The sequence below is a fragment of the Thamnophis elegans genome, chromosome 12 (genome assembly GCF_009769535.1).
Source record: "Thamnophis elegans isolate rThaEle1 chromosome 12, rThaEle1.pri, whole genome shotgun sequence".
Classification (NCBI taxonomy): Eukaryota; Metazoa; Chordata; class Lepidosauria; order Squamata; family Colubridae; genus Thamnophis; species Thamnophis elegans.
In genome coordinates this window covers 43,305,698-43,321,046 of record NC_045552.1, presented here as the reverse complement: position 1 = coordinate 43,321,046, position 15,349 = coordinate 43,305,698, and the positions used below count along the sequence as shown (strand labels likewise).

The 15,349-nt window shown below is 42.4% G+C and overlaps 1 protein-coding gene across 2 annotated transcripts; it reads right to left on the bottom strand.

Moving 5' to 3' along the window:
• Positions 1 to 1,195: 1,195 nt before the first annotated feature.
• Positions 1,196 to 15,136, bottom strand: LPAR4 (lysophosphatidic acid receptor 4). Of its 2 annotated transcripts, XM_032227132.1 has the most exons (3): positions 14,741 to 15,136; positions 10,405 to 10,448; positions 1,196 to 2,515 (listed from the first exon to the last, which is right to left on the bottom strand). In XM_032227132.1, the coding sequence occupies exon 3, from the start codon at positions 2,379 to 2,381 to the stop codon at positions 1,335 to 1,337; it is 1,047 nt and encodes a 348-aa protein (XP_032083023.1). In that variant the 5' UTR covers positions 2,382 to 2,515; positions 10,405 to 10,448; positions 14,741 to 15,136; the 3' UTR covers positions 1,196 to 1,334. The 2 variants fall into 2 exon arrangements, with proteins under 2 accessions (XP_032083023.1, XP_032083022.1); XM_032227131.1 differs by lacking the exon at positions 10,405 to 10,448.
• Between the last annotated feature and the right edge of the window lie 213 nt (positions 15,137 to 15,349).

Sequence of the window (15,349 nt, the reverse complement as noted above, 5' to 3'; positions counted from 1 at the left end):
CAGATTTGGGGGAAAAGGACATTGCTCAATAACTACACAGTGGCCTAGCGGTTTAAGACACCGGGCTTGTTGACGGAAGGATTGGTAGTTTGAGAACCAAGCACCATATGATGGGGGGAATTCCCATTCTTGCCCCAGATCCTGCCAATTTAGTAGTGTTGTGGCCCACCAGTGGCCAGCAGAGCTGGCAGCAGATTCGGACAGTGAGGAGGCTGGGGAGGAACATAGGCCAGCCCTGGAGTCTGGGGAAGGCTCTGATGAGGGCTCTGGGTCAGAGGCAGAGATGGGGCCAGGGCTGTCAGACAGCTATCAGCTGCCTTCAGAGTCAGACAGCAGTGAGGCAGACGAACAGCTGGAGCCTGTTCCCAGTGTGCACATGCACAGAGCTGCCAGACGAAGGGAACAGCTAAGGAACAAGGGTCGTCTTGAGAGTAAAGCCACAGGTGGATGATGAATGGCCCCTCCCATAGGAAATAAAAGAGGAGCGAAAGGGGAGTGGAGTTTGCAGGAGACAATTAGTTCATTCCTGCATTCTTGGCAAGTATTGTGGCATCTGAAAGATATCGGCCTGGCCACTCTCCAAGCCTGATCAAGTTCGGTAGTTGTGAATTATCTTGAAAGACTGTGGGAGAGGAAAGACTTTGCTGGAGAGGAATTCACTGTAAATTAAATAAAAGGGATTTATTGGGATGAGGACTCGGCTTCGTGCTGCTGGGGAAGCCTAGGTCAAAACAAGCAATTCGAAAGCATGCAAATGCAAGTAGACAAATAGGTACCACTTTGGAGGGAAAGCAACAGCATTCCATGGGTCTCGGTGTATAGTCATGCCAGCCACATGACCACAGAAGCGTCTTCAGATAATGCTGGTTCCCTCAGCTAGCAAATGGAGATGAAAACTGTCCCCTAGAGTTGGTCACGACTAGAGAGGAGAAACCTTTACCTTTTTTTAACAGTAATCAGCAGGGGAGGGAATAAATAAGAACAGGATGAAATATTTTATTATTCTGATGCTTCAAAAGCCAAATGTGCATATGTTACTGGAGTTAAAACATGAGGATATGTTTTCAGAAGGAACAGCATCTGCTTGACTTCTCATACATACATGTTCTACATCAGTGTTTCCCAAACTTGGCAACTTTAAGACTTGTGGACTTCAACTCCCAGAGTTCTCCAGCCAGAAGAGCTAGCTGGAGAATTCTGGGAGTTGAAGTCCACAAGTCTTAAAGTTGCCAAGTTTCGGAACCACTGTTCTACATAATTCCCACCTACTGGGTTAATACCAAGTTCTCTGCAGTTCAATGCCTATCCTACTGTTAGTGCAGAAAGCTTCAGGGTTAAAAATTGGATTCACAGGTCAGGTCTCCTCCATTCGTAATCATCTGGTCACTCATCTCCTCCATTATCGGTGGCAGGGGAACTTTCGTTAGAGGAGTTTCAGTTTTGAAAAGGGAATCTGTTTTGAGATGAGGAATGACGTAGAACGATTTCTGGAAGGATTCTGAAGTGAAGTAGTAGACGAAAGGATCAAAGCAACAGTTGAGAGTGGCAATACACAGGGTGATTGGGTAGAAGGTTTTGGCGAAGGTCTCCAGAGAGCAGTTGGCTACAGCTTGAGAACGTACAAGAGCATAAAGGAAAAGGATGGAGTTGTAGGGGACAAAGCACACCACGAAGATAGTGACATGCACAACTATCATCTTCAGCACCTTCTCTTTGTTCGTGCCAATCTGGGAGAGGGTGGCTGGCTTCCTGAGGGTCCTCAGAAGCAGAGATGAACAAGTCAGGTTGAGCAGAAGGGGAATGATGAAGCCAACCACTTCAATAAATATTGTAATCTTGGACAAGTAGGTCTTCCATACGTCCTTGGGAAACCCTTCGAAACATGTTGTTATGCCATTGGTGGTATTCGTTGTGGAAAACAAGGATGCCAGGATCCCTCCACTGAGTACCAAAACCCATACTCCTGCACACACAATTGCTGAATTACGTCTCGTCCTGACCAAACGAGACCGGAAGGGGTAGACGATAGCCAGGAAGCGGTCCACACTGATGCAGGTGAGGAATAGCATACTTCCGTAGATGTTGGTCAGGAAGGCTGTCCCGGAGATCTTGCACAGAGGGTCTCCAAAGGGCCAGTTCCTGTTGAAATTGTAAAAGATCTTGAATGGGAGAGTGAAGACGAAGAGCAAGTCTGAGACTGCCAGGTTGGTCATGAAAATGGTTGTCTCGCTCCGCATCTTGATGCGGAACCAGAAGACAAACAGAGAGGCACAGTTGGTGATTAAGCCAAGGATGAAGACCACGCTGTAGACGGCTCCATAGAGGTTGTACTTGAAGGAATCGTCGATCACGCAGGTATGGTTGTTGCTGTGATTTCCCATTCCAGCGCTGCACTTGGTGAAGCAAAATTAAGTGGCATCCATGTACTGAAGTTCAGGAATCCGCCACTGCTTCAAGAAGCATTTTCTGTTGGTTGAAAGCTTGCGGCTGCAGAGTCATGATGTGGACCTTTCTCCTGAAGAACACAAAAAGGTTGAGAAAGAAATGTTTTATAGATGGCACTTTCCACCGGAAAGACTAGCAAAGATATTTAAAGACAAATCAAGTCAAATGTTGGGAATGTCACCAGCAGTGGTGGGTTGCAGGCGGTACGCCCTGGTACGGGCGTACCGGAGCCATACCGGAGCACTGGATACCATTCTGGTTTTATGTTCCGGAGGGCCCACCCACCCGCCCGGGCTCCTTACCGGTCTTTTAAGGCTTCTGACTATTATAGTATATGGAAGTTATTTTATCAATGGTTAGAGAATAAATACGAAAATTAGAAATGAAAGCAGAGGAGTGACATATGGAAACTGTATTAATAAAGTTAAATAAGTTAAGAAGGGTATTGCTATAACAGTATGTTATGTATTAGCGTTAACTTAAGAATAGATAAAATGAATATGGCTGTAATTTTAATTGTTATTGCATAAATATTTGTACCCAGACGACACACTCTTCAATGAAAGATGGTATGTTTGTACTAAAATAAAATTTAAAAAAACAGAAAGAGATGAGATCTCAGAGACTTTATTTAGTCCTACACAACTTAACTTCCTTATTTACCTTCCTTGCTCTCTTCCCATCTTCCTTTCTTTTCCTTTGTCTTTCCTCTTTCCCTTTCTCCTTTCCTGTCCCTTCTTGGATGCTCCAATGCAAAAGGGGAAACATTTCTCCTTTTGTTTTGTTTTCAGTTTGTGACAGCGAGGGGGGGGTGCATATGGCCCTCTGACAGTGGGGGGGCACATGCCCCCCCTCCGAGCTCAGTTTTCACTGGCAGAGGTTTTGCTGTTTCCATCTTTTTAGCCTATCTTTTTAGCCTATTCTTAACCCATCTTTTTAGCCTATTGCTAGATAATCATCTGGATCTCAACTGAAGGAAGTAGCCTTTTCTTCTGGGGTAACAGACCGTCTTTCCACCAAGAATGCAGAGTTTATTGTTGGGGTGGGCAGATAACCCCCGTGTAATTCCCCTCCCTGCATCAATGACAAAAATGCCTAAAGCATCTGAAGACAATGCTAGCAAAAGAGTTGGCAGAAGGGAAACAAACATCTGGCACACAACAGCAGAACAGACATTCCAGCTGCTTGTTTCCTGTTGTAAGACAGGCTCTAACATCTGACCCAGTATGTAAAGTAGCAGAAGGGGCAGGGCGGGGGGAGAACCACATCAGTTGCCATCTGTAGGGATCTGAGGAGCAAACGTTAGACAATGCAGGACACACAACTTCTCCAGAAGGATTTGAACCATGAAAGGTTTGTTTGTAGTACTTAAGCCCAGGAGGAAGCAAAAAAGACCACAATTGAGATGTATTGAGTTAAATCTGATGTAAAGGGCATCATTTTAACTTTATTTAAAAGCGGTGTTAGAATAAGTGAGCCTCGAAGGCAAGATTTTTTTTAAAAAAAATCCCTTCGTATCATTTAATTTTTTTATACTTCTATTATCTTCTTAAAGATCATGGCGTTTTGATAATTGTGGGTATTGATTTTTTTTAAAATATGCCAGTTTAGTTTGCAAAATGATAGATGATAGATAGATAGATAGATAGATAGATAGATAGATAGATAGATAGATAGATAGATAGACAGACAGATACAGATAGATACAGACAGACAGCTATAGATAGGATAAATAGATGATAGATGATAGATACAGATACAGATAGATAGAGATACAGACAGATAGATAGATAGATAGATAGATAGATATAGAGAGATAGATAGAGAAATAGACAGATAGATAGAGATATAGAGAGATAGATAGAGAAATAGACAGACAGACAGACAGACAGATATACAGATACAGACAGATATGGATAGATAGATTATAGAGAGATGAGAGAGAGATATAGATATATAGATATAGTTATAGAGATAGATAGATAGATAGATAGATAGATAGATAGATAGATAGATAGATGATAGATAGATAGATAGATAGAAAGAAATATACAGATAGACAAATATACAGATAGACAGATAGTTAGACAGACAAATATACAGATAGATAATGAATAGATATAGACAGATAGACAGACAGACAAATACAGATAGATAGAAAACAGATAGATAGATAGACAAATATACATATATATATATATATATATATAGATAGATAGATAGATAGATAGATAGATAGATAGATAGATAGATAGATAGATAGATAGATAGATAGATAGATAATCTTGTACTTATAACTTTCACCAAAAAAAAAAGGAAAGATTACATTCTGGAGCAAGGGTGAGTCACAACTATCCCAAATCACATGGGGATCCAGAACTCTTGTTTTGTAAACCAAAGCATGACTTCTGGCTACAGTGACAGCACTGAATCTCTAGAGAAACATTAGATAGAGAAAGAGAGAAAGACTAAAGAGTAAATAAAGAATAAAGAGAAAGAGATAGCAGGAAATAAAAACTAAAAACTTCAGCTCAATTTTGCCAGCACCTTTACTCTAATGAGAAGAGTTAGAAATTTTGCCATCTCAAGCAGTTGCATCATTTCTGCCTCTCTTCCAAAATTTATTCTCGCTGCTGTAAGCACAGATCTCATTCAATTATGATGTTTCTTGTTGTACATTAACACATTTTCAAATCAACTTTACAACATGTCTCACAATTAATAAAGTTGAATCTGCGGGGCTGGATATTTCTGTTTTCTCTTTATTCAAACTTGGTTAGCAAGTTCTGTCTTTCTGTTTACAAACCACTTTATATTTTCTACCTAAAGACATACAAAAGCCTATTCTTTCCTTTTGTAGTTCCTTTTGTGAGGGAGCTAACACAATAAGGATCTCTTGTCTGTATGCCTGTGTCTCTTTTTTCTCTGTTGCTCCAGCAACTGAAAACATTCACAAAGAAATTTAGGGGCTATGGTAAACCACAATGCACACACTATTAGAACTCAATTCGCCTACTCCATATATAGTTGCAGTGTGGTAGTTTTCAGGTACTTGGTATTTAAACTCAGGAAAAGAACGCATTTATGCAATACTTTTTAATTGTTCATCCACAATTCTATTTTTTTTTTAAGCATGAAAGTGGAATTATCGGCCAAATCTCTTCTGATTGCCATGGAGCAGTGGTGGGTTCCTACTGGTTTGGACTGGTTTGGCTGAACTGGTAGTCGTTTGTGGCTTGGATCGCTGGAACTGGCAGCGGCCCAGGCCTGCCACGCCCCCGAACCGGTTCCCCAGTCTCTTCTCCCATCGCCGGCATGTTTCTGCGAATGCGCAAAACGCCCTCTCTCAACGAACCAGTAGTAACCTGGTTAGGAAGCCACCACTGCCATGGACACGTGGGAAGCAGTGGTGGGTCTCCAATTTTTAAACTTCTGGTTCACTCGTGCATGTGTGCACCACCACCACTACTGGTTTGCCCAATCAGGACCGAACCAGCAGAAACCCATCTCTGGTGTGAAGCAGTGGTGGGATTAAAAATATTTTACTATTGGTTCTATGGGCGTAGCAGGGAAAGGATACGGTAACATCTCCATTCCCCTCCCTATTCCAGAGGAAGGTTACTGAAAAATACCCGTTTTCTCCCGATCCGCTGGGACTCGGGAGGCAGAGAATAGATAGGGGCAGGGCCAGCCAGAGGTGGTGTTTACCGGTTCTCTGAACTACTCAAAATTTCTGCTACTGGTTCTCCAGAACTGGTCAGAACCTGCTGAATTCCACCTCTGGTGTGAAGCCTCCAAGAGTTGACTTGCCTTGAAGATTTTTCCTTTCCCTCCCAATTGCCTGCGTCTTAGGAGGGTTGACCAAAGGAAGTATTATTTTTACAAATAATTCAAGCGGTGAACATATCCAAATGTTTCATATTGAATCAAAGGTGCATAGGTCTTGTCTTCTATGCGCTCCTCAAAATCCTTGGGAATGGAGACCAGACACTCAGAAAATCTAATTATTCATGTAACTGAATGGGGAAGTCATGAACTGTACAACTGGGGAACAATAGTATTAACAATGTTTAATTTTAATTCAGCAAGAAATAACTCAAATTCACTTTAAAGATATTGTTCTGACCTAGGCTTCCCCAAAAAGCAGGAGGCAGAGTCCTGGTCCCAACAAAACCCCTTTTATTAAATGAATGTAAATTTCATTCACATTCAGCAAAACCTGGCAATATTCAAAGGAATTTCAAAGGAATATTTATGACTACAGATCTTATCTATCATGGAAAGCTGTCATGTAAATATTTTCCAAATGAGGTTCTGTGCCAGGGAAGACTGGGCACAGAGTCCCTGAGATTCACAGACAGATCTTCACACTCTTAACGACCGAATGAACAAATTGTTTCCTGCAAAAATCCAATTCCCCTTTCATTCCTCTTTTATTTCCTGTGGGAGGGGCCAATCACCTTCCACCTGTGACTTTACTCCCAAGTCGATCCTGATTTCTGAGTTGTTCTTTTCTTCTGGCAGCTCTGTGCATATGCACACATTGGAATAGGCTCCAGCTGTTCCTCTGCCTCACTGCTATCTAACTCCGTAGGCAGCTGATCACTGCCAGACAGCCCAGCCCCCTCTCTGCTTCCGACGCAGAGCCCTCATCCGAGCCTTCCCCAGCCTCCAGGACTGGGCCACGTTCCTCCCCAACCTCCTCAATGTCCACCTCTGCTGCCAGCTCCACTGGTCACTGGTGGGCCAGAACAGGTATTGAAATCCAGAGCAAAATGTCCTTCCCAAAACTGGGAAGAAGAAGTAAATCAGCAAGCCATCTTAGATATGGCTTGAGTTTAGTTGGGAACTGAAATGTGCTCAGCTAGGCTGTGTTTAGTGTTTAAGAAATTTCAGCTGTGGTCAGAGCTAGCTGGTCTACTGTTTAAGGCACCAGGTGTGAGTTCTAGTCCCGCCATAGCCATGAAAGCCAGTTGGGTGACTTTGGGCCAGTCCCTCTCGCCCAGCTCCACCCACCTCGCAGGATTGTTGTTGTACTGAAAATAGGAAGAGGAGGGTGTACTGGGTATGTTCACCACCTTATTTGTAAAAATAATAAAGACGGGAGATAGCATTTAGCAATAGCACTTAGACTTATATACCGCTTTACAGTGCTTTTACAGCCCTCTCTAAGCATTTACAGAGTCAGCCTATTCCCCCCCCCCCCAAACAATCTGGGTCCTCATTTTACCCACCTCGGAAGGATGGAAGGCTGAGTCAATCTTGAGCCTGGTGAGATTCGAACTACCAAATTGCAGGCAGCCAGCAAAAGTAGCCTGCAGTAATGCACTCTAACCACTGGGCCGCGGCTCATATGATAGAAAGACAAGACAAGACAAGACAAGACAAACAGCTAGATAATCAGGATATGTTATGTATGGGTATGGTTACTGTCTTGAGTTATTTGTAAAATGGATGGATGGATGAATGGATGGAAGGAAGAAAGGAAGGATAGGGTCGGATAGGATAGGATAAATAGACAGCCAGGTTGTATCGTGTGAAGCAGAGAACCTTCATCTTAAATATGAAATATATTGGGATGAGGGAATGGTTGTTTTACTATAGATAAAGTTTGCTTTCCATGTTGGATGAGTTCACCTATCATGCTAGGGCATGATTTGTTTAAAAAATTAGAACTGGCTGAATCACCTAGATCATGAATCATGGCTTAAGTATCCCAAGGGCTTCAAGCACTGTGCAACTGGACCATCTCTAACTTGTTTGCGAAACACAAAGTCAAAAGCAAACGGAAACATTATTGCACAAGATAACAAGCACATCCAATGGCCGTATTTTTCCTGAACAGAAGGGATTTATTTGCAAGAGATATCTCTGCAATCTGTTCTGGAAAAGGGACTTGGATCAGTTCTATTTTAAGATTCGTCTTCATGTCCCACAGAAACCATCACAATTATGAAACCAAGTAGAAAAAAATTAATTGTTTTTTGCCACAGCCAATTTTAAATTTTAAAACGATTAAAAAAGCAATTGACTAGTTCTTAAATGACTCGCACATATAGACATTTTTTTGCTTCCCCATCTGTTCATTAAATTATTATACCTACCATCAATTATTTGCAACTTCTAGTCACCACATAAATAGATAAGATTATGCATTAAACAAAGCCCTTGATTTGGGCGTTATGCCATGATTCCATAACTATCCCAACAGTATTATAAAGACTGTGTTAATTTTAATCTGTTTACATGCATTGTGTTATAATACCGGTTGAATTTACAGAATCTATGGTCCTATTTAAAGAAGGAAGAGATAGACAGGGAGACAAATACAATATGTTTGTGCAATTATACGGAGTGATAAAAAATTCTATTCTTTATTAAAAACTCTGAAGGTAAAATAAACAATTGCAATGAATTATTTTTTTGCTTAAAGAGAGCAGTTAAAAATTAAAACACATGGTTTGTTTTGAATTAGAAACGATTATGGTCATAGGTTCGCATCTGGTTTCTTTCTTTCTTTTTTTAAATAATTTTATTTATTCCTTAACCTCCATAGGTGTTTAATGGACAGTGTATTATCTGGGTCAATATATACCCAGAATTGCATACAATTCTGATAAAGGTATTACCATTTAAATATACATAGTCATACTTTTTCAACTTCTAACATTTGCGTATCAATAGTAATCATAATATATTCTATTATATTTCAGTTTACATAATATTGTTCTCCCAATTTCTACTTTCTACTTCTTTTTCCAACACTTATTAGAATAACCACCATATTAAAAAATATTCTATGTCCATCCATCATCTCTTGCCCTTTTTTAAATTTCAACTCTTATGAGCTTTTTGGTGTATCTCTCCTGCTTCTCCTCTGGTATCTTGTAACTCCTTTTGTCATTTTTATTTAGTCTAAATATTTCCGTGACTACAGTATCTATCTCTTGCTGTTGGATCTCTAGATTACACATCCTTGGTTCCCCTATCCTTTTTAAGAGATCTTTCTTGTTATTCTCTTTTCTCTTTTGAATTCTTAAAAAATATTCTATTTGTTCCGTGTTCAGAATTATTGCCATCTCTTCAATCTTTTTGTCTGCTTGTATTATTTTTGGAATTGTCTCCCCTGTTTTTCCCTCAACATTTTCTGTTTTCTGCTCTATTTTCTGAATTTTTTTGCTCATTTTTATTGTCCTTTGCTGAGGTTTTCCTACTCTCACCGTATCTTGGATCAATACCATCATCTCCTTATGATTCCTTGTTATATCTTCCTTAATGCATTGAAACATCAACATGCATTTGGTTTCTTTTGAGGAATCAGGAGAGCAACAAGAAAGAGGCAGAAGGAAAACTCGTAGGGTTACAGACCCCTAACAAATATCAGATTCTGCATAAAGGTAAAAGTTCCACTCGCACATATGTGCTAGTTGTTCCCGACTCTAGGGGGCGGTGCTCATCTCTGTTTCAAAGCCAAAGAGCCAGCGCTGTCTGAAGACGTCTCCGTGGTCATGTGGGCAGCATGACTAAACGCCAAATGCACACGGAACACTGTTACCTTCCCACCAGAGGTGGTTCCTATTTTCTACTTGCATTTTTTATTTTATTATTATTATATTTATATGCCGCCCTTTTCCCCCGAAGGGGACTCATGCTTTCGAACTGTTAGGTTGGCAGAAGCTGGGATAAGTAACGGGAGCTCACTCCATTACGTGGCGCTAGGGATTCGAACCGCCAAACTGCCAACCTTTGTAATCAACAAGCTCAGCGTCTTAGCCACTGAGCTACCGCGCCCCTCAGATTCTGCATGCAGATGGTCAAAGATTCATTCCTTGGCTTTGTGACATGGGTGGGAAAACCCAGGTCATGAAACTTATCAACTCAAGTGTTCAAGTCCTCAACTTATGATCATTTCTTTCTCCACAATTCAAAATTATGACCAAGCTGAAAAAAGTGACTTACAATTGTTCTTCACTAGCCCATCTTAGGAACACAACTCCGGATACCTCACAACAGAGAGAGAGAGAGACAACCTTTTATTTCGGTCATGGACCAATAAAAATACAATCAATAAAATGAAACACACGAAACAATCCCCTAACAACAAGAAACATAGCAACCGTTTGTGGGTGACGCTGAGCCACCATATACCTGCATTTTTGACACTTCGAGAGAAATAAAATTTTCACAGCTAAAAGTTAATCCGAAACTTTTCTGAATGTTCCTGGCTGTGCAGATGAACATGGCTTATGGAGCGTATCACAACAGCAAAAGCCAGAAAACACTTAAAAGTATAAAACTAAAAAAATAAATGCCAACTACCCTGTGCCACAGCTATCTTCTTGCATGCATCCAACAGAACCATCCACACATGTCCGCTCACTCTAACCCACCAACTGGGAGAAGAACCAGCTCTTTATGGAGGCCTAATGGACTGGGAATCTGCTGGATCTGAGGTCAATAGTAGTAACTGTGAGAGGGATCTTGAGTCCTAGTGGACAACCATTTAAACATGAGCCAGCTGTGTGCAGCAGCTGCCAAAAAAGCCAACACAGTTCTAGGCTGCATAAACAGAGGGATAGAATCGAGATCATGTGAAGTGTTAATACCACTTTATAAAGCCTTGGTAAAGCCACACTTGGAATACGGCATTCAGTTTTGGTCGCCACGATGTAAAAAAGATGTTGAGACTCTAGAAGAGTGCAGAGAAGAGCAACAAAGAGGATTAGGGGACTGGAGACTAAAACATATGAAGAACATCTGCAGGAATTGGGTATGTCTACTTTAATGAAAAGAAGGACTAGGAGAGACATGACAGAAGAGTTCCGATATCTCAGGGGTTGCCAGAAAGAAGAGGGAGCCAAACTATTCTCCAAAGCACCTGAGAGTAGGACAAGATGCAATGGGTAGAAACTCATCAAGGAGAGAAGCAACCTAGAACTAAGGAGAAATTTCCTGACAGTTAGAACAATTAATCAGTGAAACAACTTGCCTGCAGAAGTTGTGAATGCTCCAACACTGGACGTTTTTAAGAAGGTGTTGGATAACCATTTGTCTGAAGTGGTGTAGGGTTTCCTGCCTAGGCAGGGGGTTGGACTAGAAGACCTCCAAGGGTTGGACTAGAAGACCTCCAAGGTCCCTTCCAACTCTTGCTATTCTATTCTAAGTTATGCCACAGCCAAATAGCCTGGGAACGTTATTTGTCAAAATAAAGGCGATCTAAAAGTCAATGCTGCTCCAACCAGCTAATTTTATGCCCTAAAATTTGTCAGAATGTCAAAGCACTTTAGTATAATTAATAACAGCATAAATTCCTCTGTAGACTTTAGTTCCTCTTTTATTCTCATATTTATCCAGGGTGTTATTTTATTGTCTTCTTCTTCATGTTTTAAGTTGTAAGTACAGGGACTTTCTAGAAGGGGTAGAGAAATAGGAATTTACACATCCATTATGTGTATCCATTAAAATTAAGAGTGTCTCTTTAGAAATCGAACTAATCTTTCCAGCTGCCCCAATTGCTATGACTAAACCTGAAGGATGAGGAAAGTTGCAATGCAAGTAACATCTGGACAGTACAGATGTTGAAATACTGAATGACAGTATCTTGAATATTAATGGCACTCAATAAATTTTTAAATACAATCAACAACTGTGATCACCGTTGCCCTTAGAAAGAAACAGAAAATCATGTGGCATTTGTATTTATAGCAGGAACAAAAATATTGAGTTCCTTCTTCTTGGAGATGACACAAACTGGTTCAAATTGTTTCTTTAAGATCTAACTGTTGACTTACAACAGTTCATTTAGTGACCATTTGAAGTTACAACGGCACTGAAAAAAGTGGCTTATGCCACATTTTTCACACTTATGACTGTTGCAGCATGCCCGTAGTCATGCGATTTGCAATTCAGATGCTTGACAACTGATTCACATTTATGACGCTTGCATTGTCCTGGGGTTGCATGGTCCCCCTTTGAGACCTTCTGGCAAGCAAAGTCCAAGGGGAAAGTAGATTCGCTTAACAACCATGTTGTTATTAATATTAACCACCGCAGTGATTCATTTAACAAATGTGGCCAAAAAACCTTGATCCCAGTAGTACATCAATTCTCTTTTACTACCCAGAGATGCAGTAGCTCAGTGGTTAAGACGCTGAGTTTGTTGATCAGAAATCATTTCGGAGGTTCAAATCCCTAACGCCGCGTAATGGAGTGAGCTCCTGTTACTTGTCCCAGCTTCTGCCAACTTAGCAGTTTGAAAGCCCGTAAAAAATGCAAGTAGAAAAATAGGGACCATCTTTGGTGGGAAGGTAACAGTGTTCCGTGCGTCTTCGGTGTTTAGTCATGCCGGCCACATGACCACGGAGTCGTCTTCGGGCAGCGCTGGCTCTTCGGCTTTGAAATGGAGATGAGCACCACCCCCTAGAGTTGGGAACGACTAGCACATATGAGGAACCTTTACCTTACCCAGGAAACACTTATTATTATTCTGCTTTGTCCTAACTCCTACTATAATGAGACTTGGGATGTTGCTTTATCTTCTTTTTCACATATTATCACACTGATCCAGATTCTAGAACACCCCTCCAAAGTTTTATCCCCAATAAGTTAAATGCTGCCATAAACCTTTGATAGACACTACTTCTGGAAAAGTTTAGAGAAGTTAGAATTTGCCAACTCTGGCAGGCTGAGGACGTATCAATAAACAACAGAAAGTGACTATGATCTCTTGAAAACATTTGCGTGTATCAAATTTTCTTGAAAGACAAATACCCAAAATCAGAATAGTCAGGATCTGGCAAAACTGAAGCATTTAAGCTTGCAATCCTAAACATTAGGAATCAAATCCCATGGATGAATGGGAATTAATTGTGAGTAAACCTTTAATAAATATTTAGCTTTCTCCAGCCAGAATGAAAGAAAAAAAGAGCTTAAGATCCATGCCTATCTTCTATATCTTAATGGGAAAACAGACTGAAACGAACAGTGCCTTGTTTGAACTACTAGAGACTGTGGCCCAGTATTAGATTTCAAAACATCTGGAACCTGGATCCAATTTTAGCCTCCGCTCATTTTATTTGACCTTTAAAAAACAGCAGAAGATCAATAGCTTTTAGCTATACAGCAACAGCTCCTAAAGAAAAATAATAATAATAATAGCAAATCGAAACCTTGACTCATGAATACACACACACACACACACACAGACATAAAGCTAATTCAGAAAAACAAAACATAAGTTTCACACAATGTTGTTTCTTCTTCCTAGGTTTTTCTTTTTGTTTTGAAAAAAAACTTTGTTACAGTATTATAAAAAAGAAATAGAACATTTCGTGACCCCGGGGTGATTTCTGTGGGGCAAAAACTTTAACTGTTCTTATGGAGCTAGGAACTTAAAATTTAGCCTTTAAAGACTTTGGGGGGGGGGTGTTTCAGCAGCGGGGAGGAGAGGGGCTAACCAGCCCAAAAACCTTATGCAAATAAGGGACCATGCCACTATTTGGTCGGTGGTTAAGACTAAGCTTGTCCATCAGAAAGGTTGGCTGTTCGGCGGTCTCCGGCTGAGCAAGGGGTTGGACTAGATGACCTCCAAGGTCCCTTCCAACTTTGTTATTGTTGCTGTGGAAAATAGGAAGAAAGTTAGATCACTTCAGGTTCTAACTTCCCTGAACTTTCCCAGATTCAGCGTTTCTCAAAGGTTGATGGGAGCATCCCACTTATGTGTGTTGGGGGGGGGATAACATTTTGGAGGGCTGCTCTAGGCTCTGGAATCTAGTGGCTTCCTCAGATCTAGATGGAAACGGATTTCAAGAGTAAGAAAGTATTTTAAGGAGACGAGGTGGCCAGTATATCCCTTCTCTAAACGAAGCAGCTTAAGGAACGCGTGATTCGAATCTACTATTTCTTGGGAGGGGGGGGAACTGCTTTGCAGATACTTTGGGGACTAAAAGCACACAAGAGAGAAAGAACCGTTCGGCCAACTCCTCCGCAAACGCGACCCCTTTTTCCTTCCCACTCTCCCTCCACTCCTCGCTCGGATCCCGTCTTTCTCTGCACAACGACCGGCGCGGGGATCCCGCAGTCGATCGAAGGGCTTGGAAAAGCGCAGCTGAGTTTTTCTTAGAAGGAATCTCGGGAAAAGCGGGCGAGGCAGAGAGGATCCCCCACCCTCCTCCACGCGGGCTTCCCCCACGCGAGCCCCGACGCTCTTCAAAGGGTCTCCCCCCCCCCCGCGGGGATCGGGCTGAAGCGCGCGCCAGGCCGCCTAATTCCACAGTCGATCGCTCCATCGTCTTACCCAACAAAGGGAAGCCGCTCAAGACGGGATCCCCGGATTCTGGAGGTAGCCCCTGGTTCCGGATCGGCTGCGAAGAGGCTTCATGCCAGGCAGCGCCATCCCTCGGTCCGACCCGGGTCCCCCGCTGGGATCTCCAGCCAAGCTCCGTCCCGGGAACCCTTCATCCCGACCAGGGACGCCCACCAGCCCGATCTCGCCTCCTTTGTTCCCCAACCGGCTTGGAAAGGAGCCTCCTGCGCGACCCCCGACCCAATTCCGCGCCGGATTTCGCGGGGGAACGGAGGGAGACGAGGCGGCGGAGGACGAGGGGCTGCAGCCGGGCTGGTGGGGGTGGGAAACGGGGTCTTCGAAGGGGATTGGACGGCGAGCGGGTCGTGGCAGGATCCGGGGGGCTGGCCCGGCCTTTCGATTTTGCCTTCTTGTCCCCGCCCCCCATTCAGGGCTGAGATGGGCGGGGGGGTAGAGGAGGAGGAGGAGGATCGGTTTTCTTTCCCCTCCCCGGGTAATTTACTCCGTGGTTGAATTGAGTTGAGTGGGGAACTTAAATGGGGTGGGGGGATCCTTAGCTAGATCGATTGCATAGGAAGGGGAAACGGGAGGGCGCTCCGG

Coding starts and splice junctions, on each gene's coding strand:
- LPAR4 (XM_032227132.1), bottom strand. CDS start 2,381: ATGGGAAATCACAGCAACAACCATACCTGCGTGATCGACGATTCCTTC.